The sequence below is a fragment of the Ambystoma mexicanum genome, chromosome 12 (assembly GCF_040938575.1).
Source record: "Ambystoma mexicanum isolate Mex_15411 chromosome 12, UKY_AmexF1_1, whole genome shotgun sequence".
NCBI classification, from domain to species: Eukaryota; Metazoa; Chordata; class Amphibia; order Caudata; family Ambystomatidae; genus Ambystoma; species Ambystoma mexicanum.
In genome coordinates this window covers 157,024,156-157,048,661 of record NC_090936.1, presented here as the reverse complement: position 1 = coordinate 157,048,661, position 24,506 = coordinate 157,024,156, and the positions used below count along the sequence as shown (strand labels likewise).

Sequence of the window (24,506 nt, the reverse complement as noted above, 5' to 3'; positions counted from 1 at the left end):
CCAGTGTTAGGCAGAAACCTGTGCAATTCCCTTAGGGACCACTGCAAAAGATTTAGGACTACAAGTGGTTGTCAGTAAACCCAGTTGGTAGCAGTCTGTACCACCCAGATTTACCTGGTAGCTGTGGCTGAGCAGTCAGACTTCTCTCAAGATGAGTTAGGCAGTATGCAGAGTATACACAATAGGTACAGAGACACAGTAGCACAAGCAAACACTGACCAGAGCTTTGGTGTAAAAGTATACAATTATTTATTGAAAGACACACTTGTAAATTACACTAGCACAAAAAGAGGTAAGTAAATTCAACACACAGTCACTATTACTAGATGTACATCCCTTAGTCCTTATTAGACAAGTCTTAGTTAACACCACTTATTTCCAAACAGAGGTGAGTGCTTAACTATAGATGGCACTCCAATATGTTTGAGAAAAAGGGAGGGAAAAAGCAGAAATTAGGAAAAGCACACAACTCAATACTTTAGAAGCACCCAGCAAGGCAGGAAAGTCAAAGTCTACTTGTGAGCAAAAAGTTCAGAGGTCAGGCTCCCTCTTAGAGAGAACAGAGCACCAATGCGCCCAAGATCACACAGTTAAAAAGTCTTGAACAGTCTTGCAGGGAGTTCAGAAAAGAATTAGTTCAGTTCAGAAAAGTTCAGTTAGCCAGCCTAGGGCCAACCCAAGTGGTAAGTGGAGGCTTTAAGAGCCACCCCACACAAACCGTTGCGAGGGAGGCCAGGCGGACACAGTACCTTCAAAGTGGAGAGGATCCTCCAGCTGGGGCAGTTGTTCCTGGCAGCGGGTGCAAGTCACGGTGTCGTCTAGAGGAAGAGATGGTCTCAACATGGAGGAAAACTGGAGGTCGTTGCACTGCCAGGGAAGAAACCAGCCGCGGAGCTCTCCGGTTAAAAGGTACAACCCTTTTATTCGTGGTGGTGGGAAAGCCTTGGTATCCCGGTTGCCGGGGTGCTTGGCAGAGGCAAGGCGGCCACGAGATGATCCGGGAAGGCGAAAAGACAGTCAAACTGGTTATCCCCACCAGTCAAAGGAAGAAGACTCTCCGGGTTGAAGATCTCCTCGGTCATTGGGAAAAGTGGTGAGACGGTTTAGCAGGGCTCCACCGGCGGTGTCGTCGTTGCAGGTCGGCTCAGCTTCTCCCTCTTCGGATTCTTTAGGTCCTGTGGCGACTTCTGAAGTTCCAGTCCCCGAAGCCCTGCTTTTATGCAGCAAACCCCAGTCATTCAGCCTAGCTGTCAATCAAACATGCTAAGTGGTGAGCTGGGCGGCTCACCACTTGGGCCAATCACACAAGAGTGCGACTTGAGTTGCCAAGGCAACTCAGTCCAGGGTGCCTAAACCCCCTCCCACAACCCCTGTGGTACCCAGACAGAGTGGCACCACTTTTGGAGGCTTCTGTGGAGAAGCCCACCAAAAAGTGGAACAAAGGGCCCGACTTGGGTTGGAGTCACAGAAGCGAACACAAACGCCATTTTGGAACCGAGTTTAGGCAAAAAATACCAACCGGTGATTTCATATTAATTTAATAAACCGGCGGTATGTTCGAGGCTATTTTAAAAAGTGGTAGCCTCGAACAATGGGAAAATCCCATAGGGATATATTCGCGGTCGAATATAAAAAGTAGTATCCACTGCCACCAGCCAAAACTCGATCAGGGGGGACGGAGACGTGCCCCCTCGGACAACAGACCCCGGGGCAATCGAATTGCCCCGACCAGTACGTCCACAATATGATGGTTTGTACTGGTGTCTGTTCATAATTTAGGACTAGTAAAGCCAATGGTGACTTTACATGCCCTGGGAGACAGTAGTCAGTCCCAGGGTATGGAGTCTTTGTTTGGGGGTCACTATGACACCCCTGGGTTACTGCACTGAGGGTGCTGTGTAACCCACATACCAAAAACACATGAAGCCCTATTGGGTAAAGGACCCCATCGCCCATAAAACACATACAAAGTCAAAGGAACACCTCAAATCATGTCTAAGAGTGGGAGAAAAAGAGTCTCACTCTTAGCAGGAGAGAAAAATAAACCCCAAAAATCCAGCAAAGCTGCCGGGGGACTCACTAGGTTTGGGAAATTAGCCTTAACAGAGAATTCTCCCTAACAACCAGCTGGAACACACGGTCCGCTCCGGTTATAACAGTGTTCAGCAAGAGCTCTCAGGTTCAGCTTTCTCCAGTCCGATGTCACCACTTCGTGTTTGCCACCAGTGTCCAACCGCATGCTAGTCTTCTTGTTATGGGGCGGGCGTGTGCCAGACCAACACTGTAGTACATTAAGGAGGGTATTAATGTGAACCTTTCCCATCTTCAGAATAGGATGTCGTCGGTGGAGGACTCACAGGACCTGTTCCACTCTATTGAGGAAGTGCCCAACACCCCGGGTTCAAGTGAGGAGGAGGACGAAGGGGCCATCTGGGCATTATTTCAAGAAAGGATGCGCAAGGAAGGGAAGGGCTGGGCTAAGAAAGTGCTAGCAACCACCGCCCCCCCAACAATTGGTGGTAGATGCCCAGATCTGTCCACCCCCCGTGGTAGATACTCCCACCCCCCCCCCCCCCGAGTGAGATCACACTGAAACCCTTACCTGCCAAGAGAAAACGCCAGCAAAAGGGTAAGAAAACAACTGAAATGTTGCAGGTGGCGCCTACGGTGCAAACTACCAGCGAGCTGGCACAAGGAGGGACAGGGGCTACAGCCCTGCCACTGGTAGCAGCGCCAGGGGTCGTGAGTGTGAACCAAGCGCAAATGTGTCCCATAGCACCACCCCTGTTCCAGGTTTCTGCTGGGAATTCAGGTGTGACACAGCCAGTCGGTGGCGCGGTAGGTAATGAAAGGTTTGGGATGATTTTGGAAGAATTGTTGTTGTTGGTCAGGGGCAGTGGGGCTCCTGCGGCAGCGGCGGCTACCCTACCGGTGGCAAGAAGCGTGTGGGAGGGTACCAGTTTGGGAACTATGAATAACCATTTCCCCATCGCTTCCGCCCCCACTGCTCCCGCGACAGCCCCAGGGCCTAGCATGAACACCCCCTCCCCTCCTCTTGCCTCACCCTCAGCTCCTTTAGGAGCAGAACCGCCTGTGACAATTGCCCCCTTGTTATCGGGCAGGTCATCCTTGGCCTGGCACATACCCCATGACATCAGAGAACAGATATGGGCCAGAAAAAATAGACACATTCAGCCTTTTGGCAGTGGAGGATGCTGGCCCCAATGTCACGCTAAGTGCTGAGGAGAACAATAATAGGCACCGGAAATATCATCCGGAAGAGAACATCGCTAACTGGGAGAAAGCGTTCGCTATACTGTCAGTGATAGTAATGGAAAAGAACCCGGAGCACGGGCCAGGTTTGGTCAAATACAGGGAAACAATTTTAGGAGATGCAAAGCGATACAGTACTTCAGGGTTGATCGACTATGATAGGCAGTTTAGACATATGATGGAGCAATGCCCCGCAATGACATGGGACCAGAAAGAGATGGACGGTTGGGTCACTTACATGGGTGGTAAAGAAAGGATGAGTATTGTCTGGTCAGATTTTTACAAAAGCGGGAAGAAGAACTGGTATGGTAAGCAAAATAATGGGGGTAAGGGTCAACCCTTTCACAATGCCCCTCAGGGACGGGGGTGCCAAGAGTCAGGAACTACAGGATCTGGTAGCACAAATGGATCACAAGAGGATAAGAAAACAGGGAATAGGACATGCCGGTTCTTTAACAGAGGCAGCTGCAACTGGGGTCCTAAGTGTAGGTACAGCCACGAGTGTGGGAAATGAGGGGGGGGGAACCATCCCTTGGTCAAATGTTTCAAGCGGGAAGGTGCCTCCGGGGGCAAGGGCCAGCGGAAAAGACAGTAAGTGCCCCATCACCACCCCCCCCCCGGTAACAAGTGCAGCAACACAATTTGGATTTGTCTAGGAAGGGTCCCTCTCCAGTCAATTTGCAGGTTTTAGTGGAACATCTAAACCACTACCCCAGAAAGCGCGAGAGGGATTTGCTATTTCACGGAAGGATTTGTTATTCCTTACGAGGGACCCCTGACCTACCGTTTTGCTAGGAACTTACCTTCAGCGAAGGATCTGCCGGGGAAGGTCGATAAGAAAGTGAACAAAGAACTGGAACTAGGCAGAATTTCAGGACCTTTTGATGCCCCACCCCTCCCCAACTTCATTGTGTCACCACTAGGCATAGTTCCCAAAAAGGAGCCGGGTAAGTACAGGCTCATCCACCACCTTTCTTACCCAAAGGGTGAGTCTGTGAACGACTGGTTGAGCCCAGAACTATGCTCTGTTCACTATGCTTCTTTTGATCAGGCTATGCTGGTTGTTGCCAGTATGGGGAAAGGGGCTTTGATGGCCAAGGTGGATACTGAGTCTGCATTTCGCTTATTACCAGTGAATCCGGCCAGCTTCCATTTGCTGGGCTTCCAGTTGAAGGAGGGTTTCTTTGTAGACAAATGTATGCCCATGGGGTGCTCAGTGTCCTGTTACTTTTTCGAGACATTCAGCACGTTCCTTGAATGGGCGGCGCGCAGGAGAGAGCAGCGGTGGGCAATGGTTCATTATCTAGACGACTTTCTATTTACTGGCAATGAAGGGTCCGAAGACTGTGCAATAGCAATGTCTGCTTTTCAACAATTGATGGGAGAGATGGGGGTTCCTTTAGCTCCTGGGAAAACAGAGGGCCCATGAAGGGTTCTAATATTCCTTGGCATTGAGATAGACACTGTTAAGGGCACCTGTAGGTTACCGGATGATAAAGTAAATGGATTGAAGGCTGAGTGTGTGAATTATTTGTCAAGGGACAGGATCACCCTGGAAAAAATGCAGCAACTTCTGGGTAAGCTGAATTTTGCGGCCAAAGTAATCCCAGCAGGCAGGGTCTTTGCACGAAGGCTGGCCAGGGCAACAGCTGGTGTGGTTCAGAAACAACACCACATTAGATTAAGCACTGCCCTCAAAGAAGACTTAATGATGTGGTACAGATTCTTAGACAGCTTCATTGGGGTGCAAATCTGGCAAACCCCGTGGGAAACCAACTCTGAGCTACAGATGTTTTCAGATGCTGCAGGAAGCAAAGGTTTCGGTGTGATCCTAAGGCCTGAGTGGTGTGCTCAGAAGTGGCCACAGCAGTGGCACAAGAAGGGCAGAACAAAGAACATAATGGTCTTGGAGATGTTTCCCATTGTTGTCGCATTGTTGTTATGGCCTACGGTTCTGGCCAACAAGAGGGTACGTTTTTGGTCTGACAACAATTCGGTAGTACAAGCCATTAACTTGCAGTCTGCATCCTGCCCAGCAATGATGAGCTTGCTCAGAAAATTGATGGAATTATGGTTGTATCACAACATTGAATTTAGAGCCCGACATGTGCCGGGCACTGCAAATATTGCTGCTGACGCTCTTTCTCGCTTTCAGTGGTCCAAGTTCCGGAAGGCCCACCCGGAGGGCAAACTGGAGGGAGCGCAGTTCAAAAAAGGAGTGGTGGCATGGACAGGGCGCTCGCCGAGTTGAGTGAGCGCTCACTCACGCCCGGAGTAAGATGTAGATAACAGCAAGGTTATGGTAAGTTCAAGAGCGTGATCTCTTATCTGCAGGGCGAGAAACAGACTGCTGAGGAACAGGTACGCACTTTTGTGGTTTGGGCACACACAGAAGGCATGTCAAAGAGTTGGGCAGCATCGCATTTGGCTGCGGTTGCCTTCCACTCCAAATTGGAGGGAAAAGGTGATCCCACAAAGGGGTTTTTGGTGCGCTCTGCATTAAAAGGCTGGGCCCGTTCGGAGCCGAGGTTTAAAGATGTGCGCAAACCAATTGACTTTGGGTTATTGGTAAGGTTGTTGGCCACGTTACCTAGCGTATGCTTCAGTGAATACGAAATGGCGCTATTCAAGTTGGCATTCGCATGGGCCTTTTTTGGGGCATTTAGGATTAGTGAGCTAGTTTCTGCATCCAAGAAGGACATATCTGGGAGGGCCATTGCTTTGGCGGATGTATCCCTGTTCCACAAAGACGCAGGTGAAGGGGTCAGTATATTGTTAAGGAAAAGCAAAACGGACCAGCAAGGAAAAGGTTATAACATAGTCTTACATGGGGCCCCCCTGGCGGAATGTTGCCCGGTACACCTTTTTAAGCTCTTTATACAAGTAAGAGCCACGAGTGCTCGCCCCCCTGCTAACTCACGCCGACACCTCCCCCGCCCCCCTTTCTGTATTTCAATTCCGCAAAGTGCTGGCAATGGCTTTGAGGGCTTTGGGCATCCATGGTGAGGGATGGTCCACATATAGTTTTAGGATAGGCGCAGCTACCACAGCCTTTCAGCAGGGCATGTCTCCTCGGGCGATCATGAAGGTGGGGAGGTGGGAGTCGGGCCGTTATCGACTTTATGTCCGCCCCCAGTACAGTGCATTCCCAGAAGAATACTAGATACCATGAGCACTCAAGCGTCGGGGCTGGGTAGTGGGACGGGTTGGATCCTGGGGGATCAAAAATCTTATGGTATGGTATGTTTTTTCCCCACAGATGATGCAGTATGGCTGATCGGCCACTCATTTGTGACACGTGCGGAAAAAAGGGCTAGGCAATGGACGATCGGCCACAACCTGGCATTCAAGGGTACCGAGTGTGTGTGGCTGGGCACTCCTGGAATGAGGTGGCATTCCTTGCTGCCTGCCATTCACTGGCGACTCCAGTGGAGGCGTGCACCAAGGCGGTTATTGATCCATTTGGGGGGCAACGATCTGGCCAAGTTAGGTCGCGGATGCTTGCTAGCCCAAATACAGGTGACTTTGCGCATAGTGGCGCACGAGTTACCAGGCACAGAAATATTCTGGTCAGAAATGGTGCAAAGGCAGGTTTGGAGAGACGCCATTTCTGTGGCCGGCATGGAAAAATCCAGGAAGCGCCTCAACATAAGTGTTGCGAGATTCACCAAGGCAGAGGGCCTGGAGTATGTAGGGCATTGCGGCTTGAGCTCCTTGCCTTCCCATTTTGATGCAGACGGGGTCCACCTATCTGACAAAGGCAACAACGTTTTCCTGACGGCTATACTGGGTGAGCTAAGGAGGGCTGGTTGCAGATAAACCAATGGTGAGTATGGTAACAATGTGGATGTTTAGGAAAGTTTTAAAGAGAAGTAAGGTCCTAAGGTTTGGGGGCATTGATGGCAGCGTGAGCCACCATCAAAGCGTGGCGGAGTATCGGGCGGTCCTAGCCAATGAGGGACTTCACGCTGCAGCGGCTCGGGATTGGCCGGGCTCGAGCCGATCCCTCGACGGGCACTGACTCCCTTCCTTAGGGCTCTAGGCCAACAATCTCCTGGTCAGTGCCCCCGAGTGTCCCGCTGGTAGTGCCAGTGTAGCTGGAGTAACCAGCAGTTTTGTCAGTTTGGCCAGTGGCTAAAGAGGTGACATGGTTCACCCGTATCTGACTGTTTTTCGTGATGTGGCTGGGACCGTCCCAAGTTGTCTTGCTCCTAATAAACGGTGACCTTGTGTTTTCCAAAGAACTTTAAAAAAGTTGTCTGTGTATTAATTTCATTGTGTTATTATACTGACCAAAGGAGGTGGGGGTGTCCAATGGGGATCTCCGCGCTATGTTGTGGTCTACAGCTCGCTGTGGTCAGCCCCAGCCCACACAGCAGCGTGTCTTCGTCGGTGGAATTGGCAATAACCAACTCTGTTTGGTCCATCTGGCGATGCTAGTGGATCTTCACTAAGTGCCTCCCTCGCTGCCGCTCATCTTGTAATCAAATGCTGCTTCAGGTCCGTCATTGTGCCTGCTCAGTTGGCCATGGGTTGTGTCCCCTCAGAGTGCCTTTTGCGAGCCGTTCCCTTCTGCCAACACCTGTAGGAGCAGCAGCCGATGTGTCCGTGCGTCCTTCAGGCATTCACTGGTTCCGTACTTCTGGAGCTTTGGCCGCTGGTTTCCCCGGAGGGCAGTTCTCAGACACTGTCTTCCCAGAGGGTTTCACCCCCCCGTGTCGCTGCGCTCAATTGCCGACACCTCTGCGTTCTCCCCGCAGCAGTCAGGTTGGGCGATTCCAGCCGCGCGCCTACCTCTGGATGCTGCGCTTCCGTCTCCTCGCTATCCATAGGTCGGGTGACCACAAGTCCCTGTTGTGTAGCAGCAGCACTGGTGCAGCCGATCACATCCGCAGTTCGTCCCTTCCCGACAGTGGGTTGGCTTCTGTCGGCTGACGCTACAGTATTTATGCACTAACATGCCTCTGTCCTCAGTCCGTCTTGGTGCGCCGCACTGTCAGCCTCAGATCTTTCAGGCATGTATTACGACACCCGCCATGGCCGACATCTTGGTGGACCAGGGGTCTCCGATTCACAGCGCTTGTTTTCTCCTACAGCAGTGTCAATTTTCTTAAAAGTTACGAGCAAGTGCCTGGGAATCGCCTCTCACTTTTGCTTGTGTGGGCGATTCATCACAGCATAAAGCTAAACGTTGCAGAAAAGGATGATATGCAGGATCTCGACGGGAGCTTCGGTCAGGCACACCCTCACTCCATGACCCTAGGCCACGCCCCACCGCAATAAAGTTGATGATGATTATTAAATAGATACACGATTGAAAAAGGTGACATTCTATAAAAAGATATTTTATCAAATATGTAATGCGCCTTGTTAGACTGTACATAAAACCCCCATCTTTCAATGGTGAATGCTTTGTTTTAATATTGTAGGCCAAGACCACACAAATGCATTACACATTCAACCCCTATGCTTCTAGTGAGCACCATCCACAGTTCTGTGGTGTGATGAGCTAGTTAAATCAACATGCAAAAGTAAATATATGGTCAAAGCTTGAAGAAAAATTTATTTGGGCTATTCTTGCAGCAGAAATACCCAAAACGGAGGGGTTATTTATTTCTGCTGGGTTGTTAATTATCAGAAAACTCTGATTTTACTGAAAACATTTTGCTCGGGGCATTTTTTACTCGAGGCTCACCCCCCCCCAAGCTCCCAATTTCCCCATGTTTTTAACCCCAAACCCACTCACAACCTGTTTTATCCCCTTACTGTGTATATATATATATATATATATATATATATATATATATATGTGTATATATATATGTGTATATATATATATATATATATATATATATATATATATATATATATATATATATATATATATATATATATATATATATATTTTTTTTTTTTTAAATAAAGAAAAAAAAAAGAATGTCTATTTGTTGGGTAATTTCTTTCAGTAAAAAATGCCTCGAGCTAAATGTTTTCGGTATCATCACTGGATACCCTCTGGAAAGGCTAATATAGGAATATAAAGCAATATCAAGCTCTAGGGCTGGATATATATTTGAAAACTGCAAAGCAGAACAACACGTGTCGGGCACCAATCGTCCCGGTAAGATCTTGGCTATTTCCCACCGTCAAGTACAATTTTTTCATTTGTGCATTGTGATCTGTTTCTGATGGAAAGATCTGGAGTAAGAAAACATGAATCTCCTGTAACTACTCTGAACGCAACTGGAGAGCTCACTCTTGCCACACGTTCTCTGAATTCTTGCAACATTTCGGCCTGAGCAGAACCGTCTAAGACCATTGAAGAGACCCTGTCTCCTAATCTGCTACCACTATCCCAGCTGATTATAAAGTAGAAGTGAGAGACTCCTTCAGGGATGCTTTTGTAGTGGTGCTTTCCATGCCAGGAAAGATCCCACATTAGTTGCCAACAACAGGCAGATCTTTAATGCTGCTGGATTGTTAATAATACACAAGATTAGTAGCAAACTGGAAAATTCATTGATTTCAATTAGTTCTCCAACCAGAACAATCTATTGTTTTGAAAGGACAATTATCCTCAGACAATACTCACCTTGTATTTCAAGTACTTGTATCACCTAGAACAAAATAGGTCCTACTATATGCATCATGGAATTGAATGTAAATAAAGCATTTTAGCATGTTTCCTAGGCTGCTCTCTTCAATGTCATCACATCCTTCAGAATCAGGGATTTTTTTGTGTGAAAATAAAATGGTCCCTTTATAGAGAACCTATAAAAAAAGGCCTAAAAAAGACACTGTTCCAATTTAGGCCCTTGACCATCCATATCATACATGTAGGGATAACATTTGCAAAATGCCCCCACATGCAACAAAGTCCAACACTAGTAGATTGCTTCAAGACATACATACAGATGCCACGTCTTGGTTTCTGTTTCAAACCTGGTAAGGCAGGATCCAGGCAGAGAAAATGAACATATTACCTTGCATCTTACACTTTAAGCTGCTTTCTTCTGCCCTCAGTGAATGGTCAACAGAAAAATGTCTCAGATTTCTGTTTAATTTAAACCAAAAGCTGATGTAATCCTCAGGGGGACCCAACTCCCAGATTTGAGATCCTATCACCAGGCATTCCAAGTAAGACAGGTCTCCCCCAAGACCCACCGAAATAAATCTCTAAAAAGGACTGCTTGTGTAAAAAGGCTCCTTCCTGGCATCTCCCCAAGTGATCTGGTGATGGGCACAAAGTGTAATAAAGGGAACATAAATCCCATAATCAAAACTACCGAGGAGACATTCGAGGGAATGCATTACACATTTGACCATCCAACCCAAAATGTTACCATCCAATCCAAAGACCTTTGGAGACCATCCTCTAGAGAAACGTAGTATTAAAATTGTAGGCAGTTCTATATATTGTGAATCATAGAACACCAATGGGAATGTGTACCATATGAGAGTTAGAGTTAAAATTAGAACAATAACTACCTTCAAGGGAATTCTGCATTTATCCAAATGGGGAGTGCATTACTCGTACTACCCAAAACTCTCAAAGAGTCACTCACTTCAGTTTTTCTCTCTCCGTCAGCACCTCCCTCAGCTCCTCCCTCTCCCGCAGCCTCCCCCCAGTCCCGCAGCCTGTGTCTCATCCCTCCCTCAGTGTCCTCATCCCTCCCTCAGTGTCTCCACCCTCCCTTAGTGTGCCTCTCAGTCCGTCCCTCACACTTGCACACACAAACTGGAGAGACTCTGTAATAAAGTGTGACTGTCTAAAGTTCACTGGTTCATGGATGCCATTACAAACCTCTGCATGCGTCATAAAGAGCTGCAGACCCCGTGTAGGCTCTGCAGATCTGGAGCTAGAGCCTAGCCAAGTGGCAGGTACTGTAATGTTGTAGGGCAAATAAATGAAATGTCAGCCTTTTCCATTACAAACTTTAAAGTTGTCAATAAAAGATACACAACTTTGTGCACTTGCACTCTTACTAAGACAGCTGATTTTCTCCACACAGAGCAATATTGCACAGAATTGAACATGTGAACTGAGAGAACAGTAGTTGGTAGGATAAGTTGTGACAAACCAACCCTCCGTGCCTGCGACCGATGGAAAGGTACAAAGCAATATTAAAGTACATATCGGGAACAGAAGCTTGAAAATCTCTTTGAACATGGCTTGAAAACAATGAAAGTCTGACCTAAAGATGGCATCCAGAGAATAGTGCTTGCAAAAGAGGATAATAGTTTGCTCAAGTGGCTAATCAATAGTCCACCTGCATGAGCAATATTTCCCTCAGGGGGAAGAAGTACGCTTCTAGGACACAGGAGACAACACAAGCTGCATTGAAAGCATTGGTGGCGTGCTAGCTTGGTCAAAGTCCAGTGTGAATACCAAAAGGCCTGCCTGTATCACCAAATGTTTTCCTATGATGCAGACACATCCAGATTGTGGAAGGCACTCTAAGCATGCAAGGAAATAAAGTTATGAAAGATCTGGTTTAAGTGGTAAAAGAAGAACACCTTTCATAGAAATTAGGAACAAGTTAAAAGGACAATTTTAACCATATTGACAAATGCATGTTTCTGGAGAGGAGAGTAGCCACACAGCTCATGAATCCTTTTAATCAATGTAAATGGATGGAATAAGAATGGCAGTCACTAGTTGAATACCACTGGAGACCAAAGTGCCAAAAGTGATTAAACATTTCTATAAACTTGAAGGGTGCCCATGTACAGAGGATAAAAGGAAGTATAGAATACAAATTAAGATTAGCACCGCTCTGACATGAAAAACATTGTTTATTGTGCCCTGCATGCACTGTCTGCTACCAGATAAGGTCTGCAAGACATCTAGATCTCAAAGTTGGACAAGAAAAGAAATTAAAGGTCATTGTATAACACATAATGTGAGCCAACATCTAATTGAAGAGGTTGTTGATAAATAGGCATTTGCTCTTGAGTGGTTACCAGGGAGAGCTTGTATTGCTCATACAGTCATATATTTCTCACTCTGGAAAGTCCAATAAGCCCAACAGTTAACTTCACCAACAAAGCAACCAGGAAAGGCCATCCAAGGGAAGAATTAAAACAGAGGCACTAGTTTGGGCAGAGAATGGGTATATGTATACTAGAATCCCTTTGCTTTCTATCGACGAAAGAAACAACTTCTAGACTTGGTAAACAGCCTTTGACATAAGCATGTTTCTAGAAAAAAATATTAAATAATATTGGATATTCCAGATGAACACAAACCGAGATTCTTGACTCTTTTAATCACTGCTAATTGTCCTTTTTTAACTTTCATCGTTATGTATATGACTTGTAGCTCTATTGTTGAGCGTTCCCTAGCAAACCTTTCCTCATCAGGAATAATACACATTGTCCCAATTTGCTGAAACATGCTCATGCTCACAAATCACCTTACAGGTTTTGCATGGTTTACAAAATATATTTGCACATTGTACATGTGAATGTGAGAACTCAGATGATACGTCATAACTACTTTCTACCACTGCCCCGCCCCATTACCGTATGGGCGAGAAACGTTACAGACAGCCAGCCATACCACCCATAAATCTAGGAGTGGTCGACAATATGAGTTAAACTGAGCTCCATGAAACAATGCGCTTAATCCAAGGTGAATATGCATGCAATCTGCCATTAAGGATCATCTATATTGTTCGACACAAGTAAGGACTAAAAGTAGTCTGTAGAGTGCACAAATAGTGTGTGGAATGAATACTGCAACATAGTAGAAAGGGACAGGGGGTTCCTGTGTACCAAGAAAGGGACTTGCTGGACTGATCGGGCAGTTGATTGATAGGTAGATTAGATGCTGAATACACAGGAAGGGACATCAGCATATGGCAGACAGATTAGACGAATAGACGCGGCTATAGGTCGCCAATAGGGAAACAGAAAAACAGGAGTGCAGCCATTTTCTTAATGTAGAGGGCGCAGCAGGTCTCTTAATTAGCAAGGCCTCAGAACTCAAGATGCTGAATTTACAAAAACACATGTATTGTATGAACTAGTGCAGAGCCCAAACAGTAACTCCTGGCCAGAGCCAAGATCAGGAACAAGGAAGGGAGTAATAGATGATGGGAAACACAGGCACAAGAACAGTTCCCAGGACGAGCATCAGTAGACTCACAAGTTAATCCATTTTAATAAGAGCACAAACAACCATTGATGTTCAGGTGCACAAGATCAGTAAACCAAAAGACTTTCTATAAAGTAACTTACTAGCACCATAAGTGGCCACAAAGAACACAACATGCACGTTAGTATTAGCTAAAATCTCAATAAATAGAAGGAAATCCTCTCTCAAACACGATACCCTAACATGTGATCCAGATAGGGAAAACACTAGCTATTCATTACGAGCCAAGCGTACATACGACACTTGCAGAACTCCCTTCGCACGCACACAGACGACACACAAGACTGAGTACAAAGGATAGGGAAGGCCTCATCGCCTCGGGATGACTAGGAGCATTCTTTAATTGGAAGTATGGCAGTCTCCTCCCCCACATATGTCTCGCTCATATCTTGACGCCTTATCAAGGTGTCCAAGGTTGGTAAGCTAGATGCCAACCAATGAGAAGTCCCCTTGCCACACCGCCTATGATGGATAACGCCAACTAATTAACTGTCCGTATAATGTAGTAGTAGTATCAATAGGGGGATGGGTCCAGGAAGAGCCATCAGATATGTATCTACCAATAGAGTAACTAACCCCTACACATTGTTTGAGCAATTAACCACCCTGCTTCCCTGTAGGTTTTGTAAACTGATAGTAGAAGTATAATGTGACGTCATTGCTCATGTCAATTTTGTAGAAAACTTGCTTACAATCATTGAAAATGTTGAGCTATGAGAATTAAATGCTTGCATGTTGGCCCGGCTTGGATTCGTGGTTTGAATAAAGCTGGGTTTTGACGTGCACCCGAGTCCTCCATCATCGAGTATTATTCTGACTGTTGTGTGAGCCTTAGCATGAATTTTGTAATGTTATTGCTTTAGTTCATTAGTAGGTGTGTGAGATGTAGAAATCATTTTAGGTTTTCTCAATATGTCAAGTGCAAATAGACGTACATATACTATAACTCATTTCCTATATTGAATTTGTGGCCTCTTTTTGAACTGCCAATGTAACTAATAAAATCTTTCTTTGAAGTAAAATTCTAATATTGATTGGTCTATTTATAAATTGTCAAATGAATTATGAAAATCTGTATGAAATAACATTTCTTTTTGACTAGATATTAAGTTTCCTGCACTTTCCTTATAATCATGATCAATTTGCCTTGCTTAATTAGAATGGTTCAATGGATGTTGTGATTGAAGTTTTCCGTCTGGGAGCACTTTTGCTGCGCTGTGATGTGTTGTGGGCTTAGGCATGGGGCAGAAGATTGTGAGTGCCATGGTGCCTTCCTTCCCCATACCCCAAACACTTAGGAGTCGGCAATCTCCAACATAGGGTGCCTCAGAATGAGACATATTACATTAGATTCTGGATTTTGTTTGGGGGCACTCACTACTCCAGACACAGTTTTAATTTGGCAGAAAAGGGAATCATAAAAAAAGATATGGGGGTTGTCACCTCTCACCAATCCTGAGTTATTTGTAGCTCAGTGCGCCACATTTTGAGGCAGGCATTCAGAGTCATTTAAATAAACAAAGGAGCCATGAGACCTAAAGATCACCTGAATCATTGAGGCAAAGAGGTATCACCTTCGATACTGTGAGGCATGCTGCATAATCCTCATTTCTGAACTCGAAAGATTTCCCAAATCAATGTGACTGGAAGGACACCAATAAAGGGTCACGTCCCGTGCCACAAATAGGAAAGCATGTTCTTCATTCACTGAAAGACCATTGTCATAAATTTGGAAAAATTACCTAATACACAGTATAGTGTACTCGGGTAAAAAGGCAGCAACCAACCAGGCATTCAGCTAGAGGGCAGATAGGGCTACTGAGGTATTTGAGGAAGCCTACCACCACGCATATGACATGAATACTAGGGGAGCTGATTGAAGGCCAAAATTAAGTATATTGTACGGAACAAGAAGTTGTCACGAAAAACATTGATGGAATTGCTAAGTAGGGGATAAGGAAATAATAGTTTATCGGGTCTGGCACAAACCAATTCCCCAGCTGGAAAGGCGTCAGGATCTATGCTAGGACCACAATCATGAATGACCTCCTGGGGAGGAAGACTAAGAAGAGGACCACTTGTCCTTTTATACAAAGCAAAAATACGCTAGCAGAATCCTTCAATTATCTCTTCCTGAGAAATTATCTATATAGCCAGAAAATCAGGAACTTCTGCATCTCCAGTAGCAGTTGAGGGAAGCATGGATAAGTCTAAGGGACAAGGGAGGGGGTCTGTTGGAGGAAACTTCAACCACTGGTACACTATTATAGTCTTGTATGATGACCTTCCAGGCATGGCAAGACAGGGGCACTCCTCTTATCAGGTTGGGAAAGTCTAAATGTAGAAGCAGCCCCTGGAGGGCTTTGAATATTTCTTGTACCTACCTTGCCAGGAGCTGCAATTTACAAAGTCACAGAATCAATGACCAGTCCTATACGTATCAGAAGTACCTAGACACTTATGGTGCCTTCCGGGGAGGATTTCACACACTACCCCCACACACAGATTGTGCAAATGCCTAATAAATCCCACAGTTCTAATAGAGGGTGAACAGTGGTTCTAAATTTGTTTTCAAAAGAAAGATTAGATGCCCACATATGATGTATAATGCTTGTTAAAAGACATTTAATTACCACAGTCAAGTATCATTTTTTTCATAATTCTTTGATTATTGGATTCATTGAAGGCAAGTCAATAATTTTAAAAAGTTGCTAATTAAATTGATTTTCTGAAAAATGGTGGTGGTGGGAATCAAAATACTCAAGTGTTTACTTTGCTTCATTTAAAAATCAACCCAATTTCGGATTTTTATTGATTAGCACACACATGTATTCCCTTCACCCAGCGACTTTTACAAGTGTGCATAAAGAAATAGTAAGTAAACACCTTATTGAAATACAGTAGAACCCCTTACCTTTTCCTAAGAAAACTGGCCGTTTTCCATTTTGTTGAACTTCAGAAAAATAAAAAATGAAATTAAATATATTTCTAGGTTTCCTACATTTCCAAAAACAAGAACTCTACTTTCGAGAATAGTGACGTACGTTGAAATACAAATATATACAGTGACAGTTAATCTGTTTTCTGATCTCATTCAGACTGTAGTCTTGGATATTGCACCTCAAGGCAGTTTTGATATTAAGAATTTCCGATGGCAGCAGGGTTTAGTAATGAACACTAGCTTGTTTGTGATATTTTAGGCAAGGCATTTCCTCAGCTGGGTAGGTAACTCCTGACATGAAGTCCCCTGCCCAGGATTGGGGATTAATGGGAGGGTGACTCAGGGTGCCACCATGAGACAGTGGATGTTGAGCTGGGGGCGGTATGCGGAGGATCCCTTGGCCATCTTGCCTTCAAATCCAGTGACTTGGCAGGGGACAGTAACATTGCTTCATCAGGGCAAACTGCCCCCAAGACCTTTAACCCTGACCCACTTCATTGCAAGCCAGATAAAGTAGGCAATCACCTTCCCAAAGTGCGTATAAGGGAAATGCTTGTCCCTGTGTTAATGGAAGTAGCACAGACCTTATTATTGCAGACATATCCAGAATATCGACGTGACTGTTCCTGGAGGTCTGCGAAAGCAGTGCTGAAACCCATGGCTATGTAGATACCATGCTGTCGGTGACTCTCCTAATGGGGCAAACCCAACCCCAGTGGCATTACCACATGTGCCTTCCCTGCCCACAAAGTCCTCTGTCAGCAAAACAAAGAATCCCACTCCACACACATACACAACACAATGAACTAGAGAGAATAAAGAGCTCATAATCATTATAATTGTTCTTTTATAACACGCTTAATGCCAGCCAGTGGTTTCTAAGCATGGGCTCGGGATTCAAACCTGTGTTGCACTGCGTTGTCTTCCTTCCAAGACAAACACATTGCCTCTGAGCTATCCTTCCACCACATGTCTTCCCAGACCATCTGCAAACAACCCTAACACCACCAGCACAGCACAGGCAGCAGCAGGAAGAAGAGACAACTGAGATCCAAAATGGCAGACAGGACAGTTATAAGCCTTGTTTCCGCACTCTGAGCACAAATTGAACCCTGCTATTCTCCAAGGCACCTACACAATCATGCCTCAGAGGTTGTGACCCTCAAAGCAATACCTAGCCTGGGGAAGGAGTAAAGGTGTACAAGGTAAGCCGCAGAGTCTGGACTTGTGGATTTTAAGAGCAGGAGGCTCGAGTTTGGTGAAGGGCAAAAGACAAGAAACTTCAGGAGTGGAATATATTGGGGCGCTGGCAGCACGGGAGCACTGGAGTAGGTTTGCCAAGCATTTCCAACTGGTGAAGATCAGACAACCAAGTTATTTTTTATTTTTAATAAAATGATTAAGCTTATACGTCTCTGAAAGGGTGGCCTGCTGATCAGACCACCCTTTCATGAAACGTTCCATGCCAAAAGCATAGTGCATTCATGTGCCTTGCTAGATTCGTCTCCTGCCCTCCACAGTACCTGCTCTTTAGCACGACGGGCAGATTCTAAGGTTACATGTCCCTTTTTGACAGCTGCTGGGTCACCATCTCCCTAAAGACAGATGCTGTATTTGCCTTCTGCACCTCAATTGCCTGTCTCAAGCTTCTTTGTGCCATGTGGTTGCTGCTTGGATCGCACTGCATGTTGGACCCAGGCGACCAGCTCACCAACTCAATGCCCAATCACTGCCACAGAAAGTTCATAGAAGCCAGGCTCAACGCTGATGAGCCTCCAAAGACTAGAATAAGTAATGTGAAGAGGCCTGGTCCCCTCGGTCCACTTTTGGGACATAGTGACTTATAAACCCCTATCTCTGACATTTTCTTGAACTGCATATCCTTTGCATAGTGACATTGCTGCAATTGCTTGCCTGATTCACTCCTGCTCCAGTACCCAGGGTGCTATCACATATATGTTCTGTATTTTTAATTAATCTATTTGCATTCTTAAGTGTTTAATTAAAGTATAAATATTTTCACAGAACCTTGATTTGACATTATTTTATTTTGGAGTCTTTGTAATAACACTATTTGAGTGCTATTGTTCTCGGGCCCACCCTACCACAAAAGGCGAAAGAGGTACATTTCTTGGCTGTGTCGGTTTTCCTTTGATAATTGGGATCACTGATGCTTTTGTAGTGGAGTGGGTCTGAGTAGGCCGGTTAGCCACTAATCATACCTGTACTCCTTTGGAGTAGTCGTCATTTTGTCACAGAAGTGGTGACAGCTGAACGAGTGGGGAGGAGATGTCAGTTTCATGAGTGGAGAGGAATGAATTGGTAATAGGAGAGCGGTAGAAGGTGGGTCCATCAGAAATAAAAAAAGAGAGGAGGAATGGTGGTGACAAAAGTAGTTGTGCTATCAAGAGTGGGAAGCAGAGTAAAACGGGTGGGATGACATGGGACATGACATCAGGAGTCACAGAAAAAACCATGCAGTAGTAGAGAGGATGATAGGAGTGTGAGCAGAATGAAGGGGTTTGGTAAGCGGAGGATCAAAGTAGGAGCCAAAGTAGACAGGGGAACATCAGACCTGGGGAGTGCGATAGAAGCCCTTGGAACATCAGAAGGGAGTGGAACAGACGAAGGAGAGCAAGAAGAGAACATCTAAGATTGAGGAAGACCAGGGCCTAACAAGCAATAAAAGGTAGGTTCTGGTAGGTCAGATTGGCTCTAGGCAGGTGCAGACAATAGGAGGAGGAAGAGGTGAGTGACAGGAAGCATATGACCAATTCATAGAGTGGACGGCAAAGAATTTGTGGTTTCTATCACCCTGCTTCGATCTTTCTGCCAGCTATGCTAATCCTCAGGCTCACAAAGACTGAAAATAGAATATGTCACGCTGTACTGGACATGGGGAAGCCCACACCTAGAAACTGAGTGAGAAGGGTTTGGGAACCCTGCTAGCCATGAACTTCAGGAAAAGTGACACAACCTCCCTGGAACTTTCAGGACTTTGGAACTAAAGCGTTCAGGACCACTGCAACCCCTCAATAATAGATAAGCCTGTGGTGAAGCAACCTCCAGAAACTCTAAAGAGTGTGATGAATGCCAGTGACTGAGAGGCTTGGCACCCATAACTTGTGGGAGACGTCCTTGAGAAGAGCATCCTGGTTGCTATTATTACACTTTGTAAGAGAGATTCTCAGTTTCTTTCATTTGATCCAGTGTACACAAACCCTTGTTATTGTATGCATAAGTCTGTGTTGAACACTTTACAAACCAAGGCAAGCTATTTAAGCATGAATAAATATGAAATCTTTGCTATTGCGTTTGGAAAACATGTCTGCAAAGCACTGAATGTACAGGCCTATGGACTGCTTTTCAAAACAGAGGTTCTAATTCATGAGGAAATCATCTCGCAGACCGCACACAGAACAAACCATATGTTATTTTTGCATTTCTCTGCATCTCTGTCCACCAAAACACCCAGTGGCTCTATCATTTGTTTTAAAAACACAATCAACATTAAGAGGGTACAAATGTGCAACATGACTATCATGCCCTGCTCCTAATGTACAAGAAAACATGATAATTTTGTAAGGGGTACACACACGACGGCATTGATCACAAAGCAGAACACAGTTCATTTGAAGCAAATGTAAATAGAAACGAAGGAACTGCATCTTCCATTTAAACATAATATAAAAATCAGAGTTCCTGGTAGGCAGATGTCAAGAGGGGCAGAGTTGGGAGGTAGAATTCAACCACAATGCTTGTCTGCCTGGGTAAGAAAAATTAGCAATTTTAATCCATTTGATATGGCAGAGTAAATCTGTATGAGCCTAAACATTGTCACTTTGCCAATGTGTCCACATGCTATTTTCTTTTTTGCTCGATTTGATATTTTGGGGGCTGAAATAAGCTATGTTTACCAGTTTTACAACATTTTTCTTTGCCATGGTTAAACCATTACGAGACACCACGATGTATTTTTGGCAGGTATTCTTTTAACTATTGTATTTGCTGGCGAGACACTGAGTTTATCATGAAATGATTTTGTGCGAAGTGCATGAAGACCTATGTTCCCTCTTATATGTCTTTTGCCATGATAAGTTGACCCATCAAAGCATTTGAGGCTGTAGGAGGAATCCAAGCAGATGGATTTTAAACCCTTTACTTTTATTTTTTAATACATGGTTTTAAAAAGTTTAAGTGTCATGGGCATGGGTAGTATAGCTCAGTGGCAATGCGCTCGTCTTGGAAGCAAGATGACGCAGAGCAACACAGGTGCGAATCCTGGGCCCGTGCTTGGAAACATCTTCAGTATTAAGCATGTTTTTAAAAAACTATCACACACACACCCCCACACACTTCCCCCTTAGAAGCCATGGACTTTTGTTAGTAGTTTTCCTTTAGCCCTTTCAGTTTAATAATGGGTTTACATGGCTTGGTATAACCTCACCGGTCTACTTGCTGCTTGCCAATCCTGACAGCACTACCAGGAGTATAATTATACATTTTACTGTGCCACATTTTAGATGGCTATACACCTTGTTGATTGGTTATAGGTAACTTTACATTTCTATAGTGAACATGGGAAGATGATGATGCTAGGACTACATACAACTACTTTATTGGCAACATTGGGAACTGCATATTGACTATTTTTCATGTTCCTATATTGTCTCTAAAAGAAAATGATCCACTGTATAATGAATGATCTGCGGAACCTATACCTCCCCAACGTTACTTAGATTGGAAGTTTGGGTTTTAACCATTGGAAACCTGCTTTTGTGCTGTTAATGTGTCCTCCTGATGCCTAACGTGCTTTTAAACTAGCATGTTAACCTCAATATCCCTGGAAAAGAAGAACCTGATTATATTCTTCATGATAATTATTACTGATTGTTATTTTACGATGCACATTCTTTTTTTATAACTTGGTATTCTTTTCATGATGCATCTGTCCCACATTTTAATGAATGCTGTTTTTGTTTGTAGTTTTATGGATTGCTGTTAATCCGAAATAAACTAGATATTCATTCATTCAAGAGAATGAATATATAAATGCTAAATAAAAAGTGAGAGTGTTCTTAGTGGGTTTCTTTTTAGGAATACAAAAAATATTATGGGGCAAGTGTTGATACTTGCTATTTTAGTGATAAAATTAATTAGAGAGAGAACATATAATGTTATTCATTCCCACAATGCTAATAGGAAATGGTTCCTAAATGCTTAGGGGTAGACACACAACAATACCATTGTCCAAAACAAGAGCAGTAATGTGCTTATGGGAACCGGTTCCTCTTGTAAAGAGATCCAAATCTCTCCAGAGCCTGTGTTAGGTACAGCACTATTCGCTGCCCAAAACCTGTTACAGTCCCAAGTGGGTATTTTTCAACTGCCTTTGGGGTGGAGGTTAGGCTCTGACGAGCAGGGTAAGATAAAAATCTTGACACCCTCATAACCAGACTGAACATAAACTATGTGGGGTCTTGGCGTCATCCCTGGTCTCTGCTGTCTCTATGGTGCACTCTGTATAACCAACTATCATTATCTGTTCTGTAATTAAGGTGCACAAACAAGGTGTGTTCTCACTAATCGGATAGAATTCTCCAATTGTGCTGTATTTAAATATTGAGGAATTAACACTTTCCATTGATAAATGTATTTTCAATAGATGAAAACGACAATGATCAATCCCGCTAGCTAGTTTTTGTTCTTCGAAAGGGCGAGACACAAGAAGCAGCTAATTTGTGACTGTTTTATGAATTAGACTTCAAACTCATTACCTAATATGCATTACCGATGCAAACCATTAGAAAAGATGACTTACTTTAACGTAGGTACCCTTACAACAGTGATATGTTTAGATTACCAAATCTGATGCCAAGAACATTTATCAAACATTCTAATTATGAGCAGAAGCCATAGAACTGCACAAAAGCAGAGTTATTCTTGCCAAATCCATCTACACCTGCTGCATGCTACAGTCAATAATCACAAAATGCAGTGGGCATAGCTTTTAGAGGTAAACTGAGAATGACTGGATGGAAATGGAAACTTCGAGAAAATCCTTGAATGAGGTAGCATCAATGACAAAAGTACCTTTTTATATTTTAGACTTAGATTACAAATATTTTATTTTTCACAGTGAAACTTGTACACTTTTGTTTTGTTGCAAATATGCGCTTGCTAATGCGCAACTGGCAATCATAATTCTCAGGACTTGACCATATGCAACATCTAATGGATACAAAGTTCCAAACATTGAAGTCAAAACAAAATACACAGTCGCTGTACCAAAGCCGTGCTCGTCCATATGCTAGAACATTTTTGCTGATTGTTTACCAGGCACTGTCCAATCGCTATCACACATTAACAGTGTTCATTTCTGTGAATGCATGAAGGACACTATGCTTGACAGATTCAGTTTCTTCCCTACTGCAGGAAGATCCTGTGATTTCAGCTTTTTTTTTTATGTCGTCTTACGGACGTCACCACACAAACTGGCAATTTATATTTGTAATACTTTGCGTTACTTGTATACTATCAAGGCCTGTATATTTCGATCTATTTATTCATTGTTCAAACAAAATGTGGTCCTGATGTTGGTACATCGATTCAATTTAATTTTATCCCCTATGTTACACTGTGGATGAGGTGCATCTGATAGAAGGTCATTACAAAATAGAAGAGTCCTCTTCAAATAAGGCTTGGAATGTGGCAGCCTGCCAGCAGATCACCAGTCTCTACCTTACTGAAGTAAAACCTGGAGTAATTTTTGATCCTACACCATTTTTAAAACCTCAAATTATTTTGTGTGTATTGGATTCTTACTTTCAACTCTGTCAGCAAAACAGTGTTATGTCAATATGCCCTTTATGAAAAATCCACAAGAATTAGGCATTGAGGCTTCCCTGCGCCGGCCTTATTTCTAAATTGTAAAAACAAATACATATGTAGGGGGGGGGGGGTGCAGCCTAAAAGCTTAGGGGAGTTATGGCACCACATCTTGTGCATAGTACAAGAAGAATAGGTGAAAAGATCACCTTATATAAATTGTCTGCGCCTCCCCATGCAAGTTCTTATCTGCTGTAACACAACTATAAACTCGTGCATGGAAAAATAATGCAATATCCAAATTAGTAAGAAGAGCGTACTTATTTAATAACACAAATACATCAGTTAATCAGTGATAACGAGTCTTTATCATGTGTAACTGAGCAATAAAATAATAGAACATTTAAGAAATGGTAATCAGGAACTTATAACGCCATCATTTTTGACATTATGACATAACGATTATCTGCTAACTGCATAATTGTATGCCCTCTAAGTGTGGGCATAATCACTTGTTAAAGGTCCAATATCACAATCATTGTTGGACTCAAATACTCACTGAACTTCTATTTCCCTATACTTTGACTAATACTGACAGTTCTTTGGTTCAATCCCGAAATGCATATGGTGAAGGCATCATGAAGTAGACAAACTACAGATTCAAAATTGGATCTCAAAACTTTATTTAACTTAAAAGGCAGGATGGAGTTATGCCTAATTGCCCTATGCTAAGGCGGGATCTCCCTACCTAAAGAAAACTAAGTCTGTGTCAGGAAGTCCGAATCAAAAGTCTGTGTGTCCAAAACCTATGCTTGCCCTCACGACTAACTGTATACAATGTGTAGGGATGTCAGCAACAAAATGAATAGTGTTCACAAAGTTGAGCTTTTTCAAGCTCTTGGCTTGCAATCTGCTTCCCCTTCCCCCTAGTTCAAAACAGTTCTCAATGTATTGGGGTTCCCTTCCCCAAGAGTTCAAATCTTCTAGCTTTTTAAAACACAGTTTCTTGGGAGAATTCCCAACTCTTTTGTTATCAATACTTTTCACTGGTTTACATAGGTAAGCCTGTTTTTCTTGACTTCAACATCACATAAGCGGTTATTGCAAAACACAAGCTTCTTTCTGTTTCTTTTATTGGTTCTTTCCATAGAGGTCCCTCGGTCTAGGCGCAGTTGTCGAACCACAAGGTCCACCCATTACAGGTCACATAACCGATGCACTTTGTTACACTTTCTGTATTCTTCTGGCTCTTGCCCATACAGGTTTCTTCTTCACCCGCAGTTTCTATAACTCATGTAGCTTTGG

At 44.0% G+C, this 24,506-nt stretch overlaps 1 protein-coding gene across 7 annotated transcripts in view; it reads right to left on the bottom strand.

Moving 5' to 3' along the window:
• Positions 1 to 24,506, bottom strand: part of PACSIN2 (protein kinase C and casein kinase substrate in neurons 2) — a 909,220-nt gene that overhangs the window by 82,368 nt on the left and 802,346 nt on the right. For 4 of the 7 annotated variants that reach the window (XM_069628220.1, XM_069628219.1, XM_069628221.1 and 1 more), the window contains one exon: positions 16,347 to 16,385. The exons of the other annotated variants lie outside the window; for them this stretch is intronic. In XM_069628220.1, the coding sequence (XP_069484321.1) occupies positions 16,347 to 16,385 (39 nt within the window). The remainder of the gene's footprint in view (positions 1 to 16,346; positions 16,386 to 24,506) is intronic. 7 annotated transcript variants of the gene reach the window in all.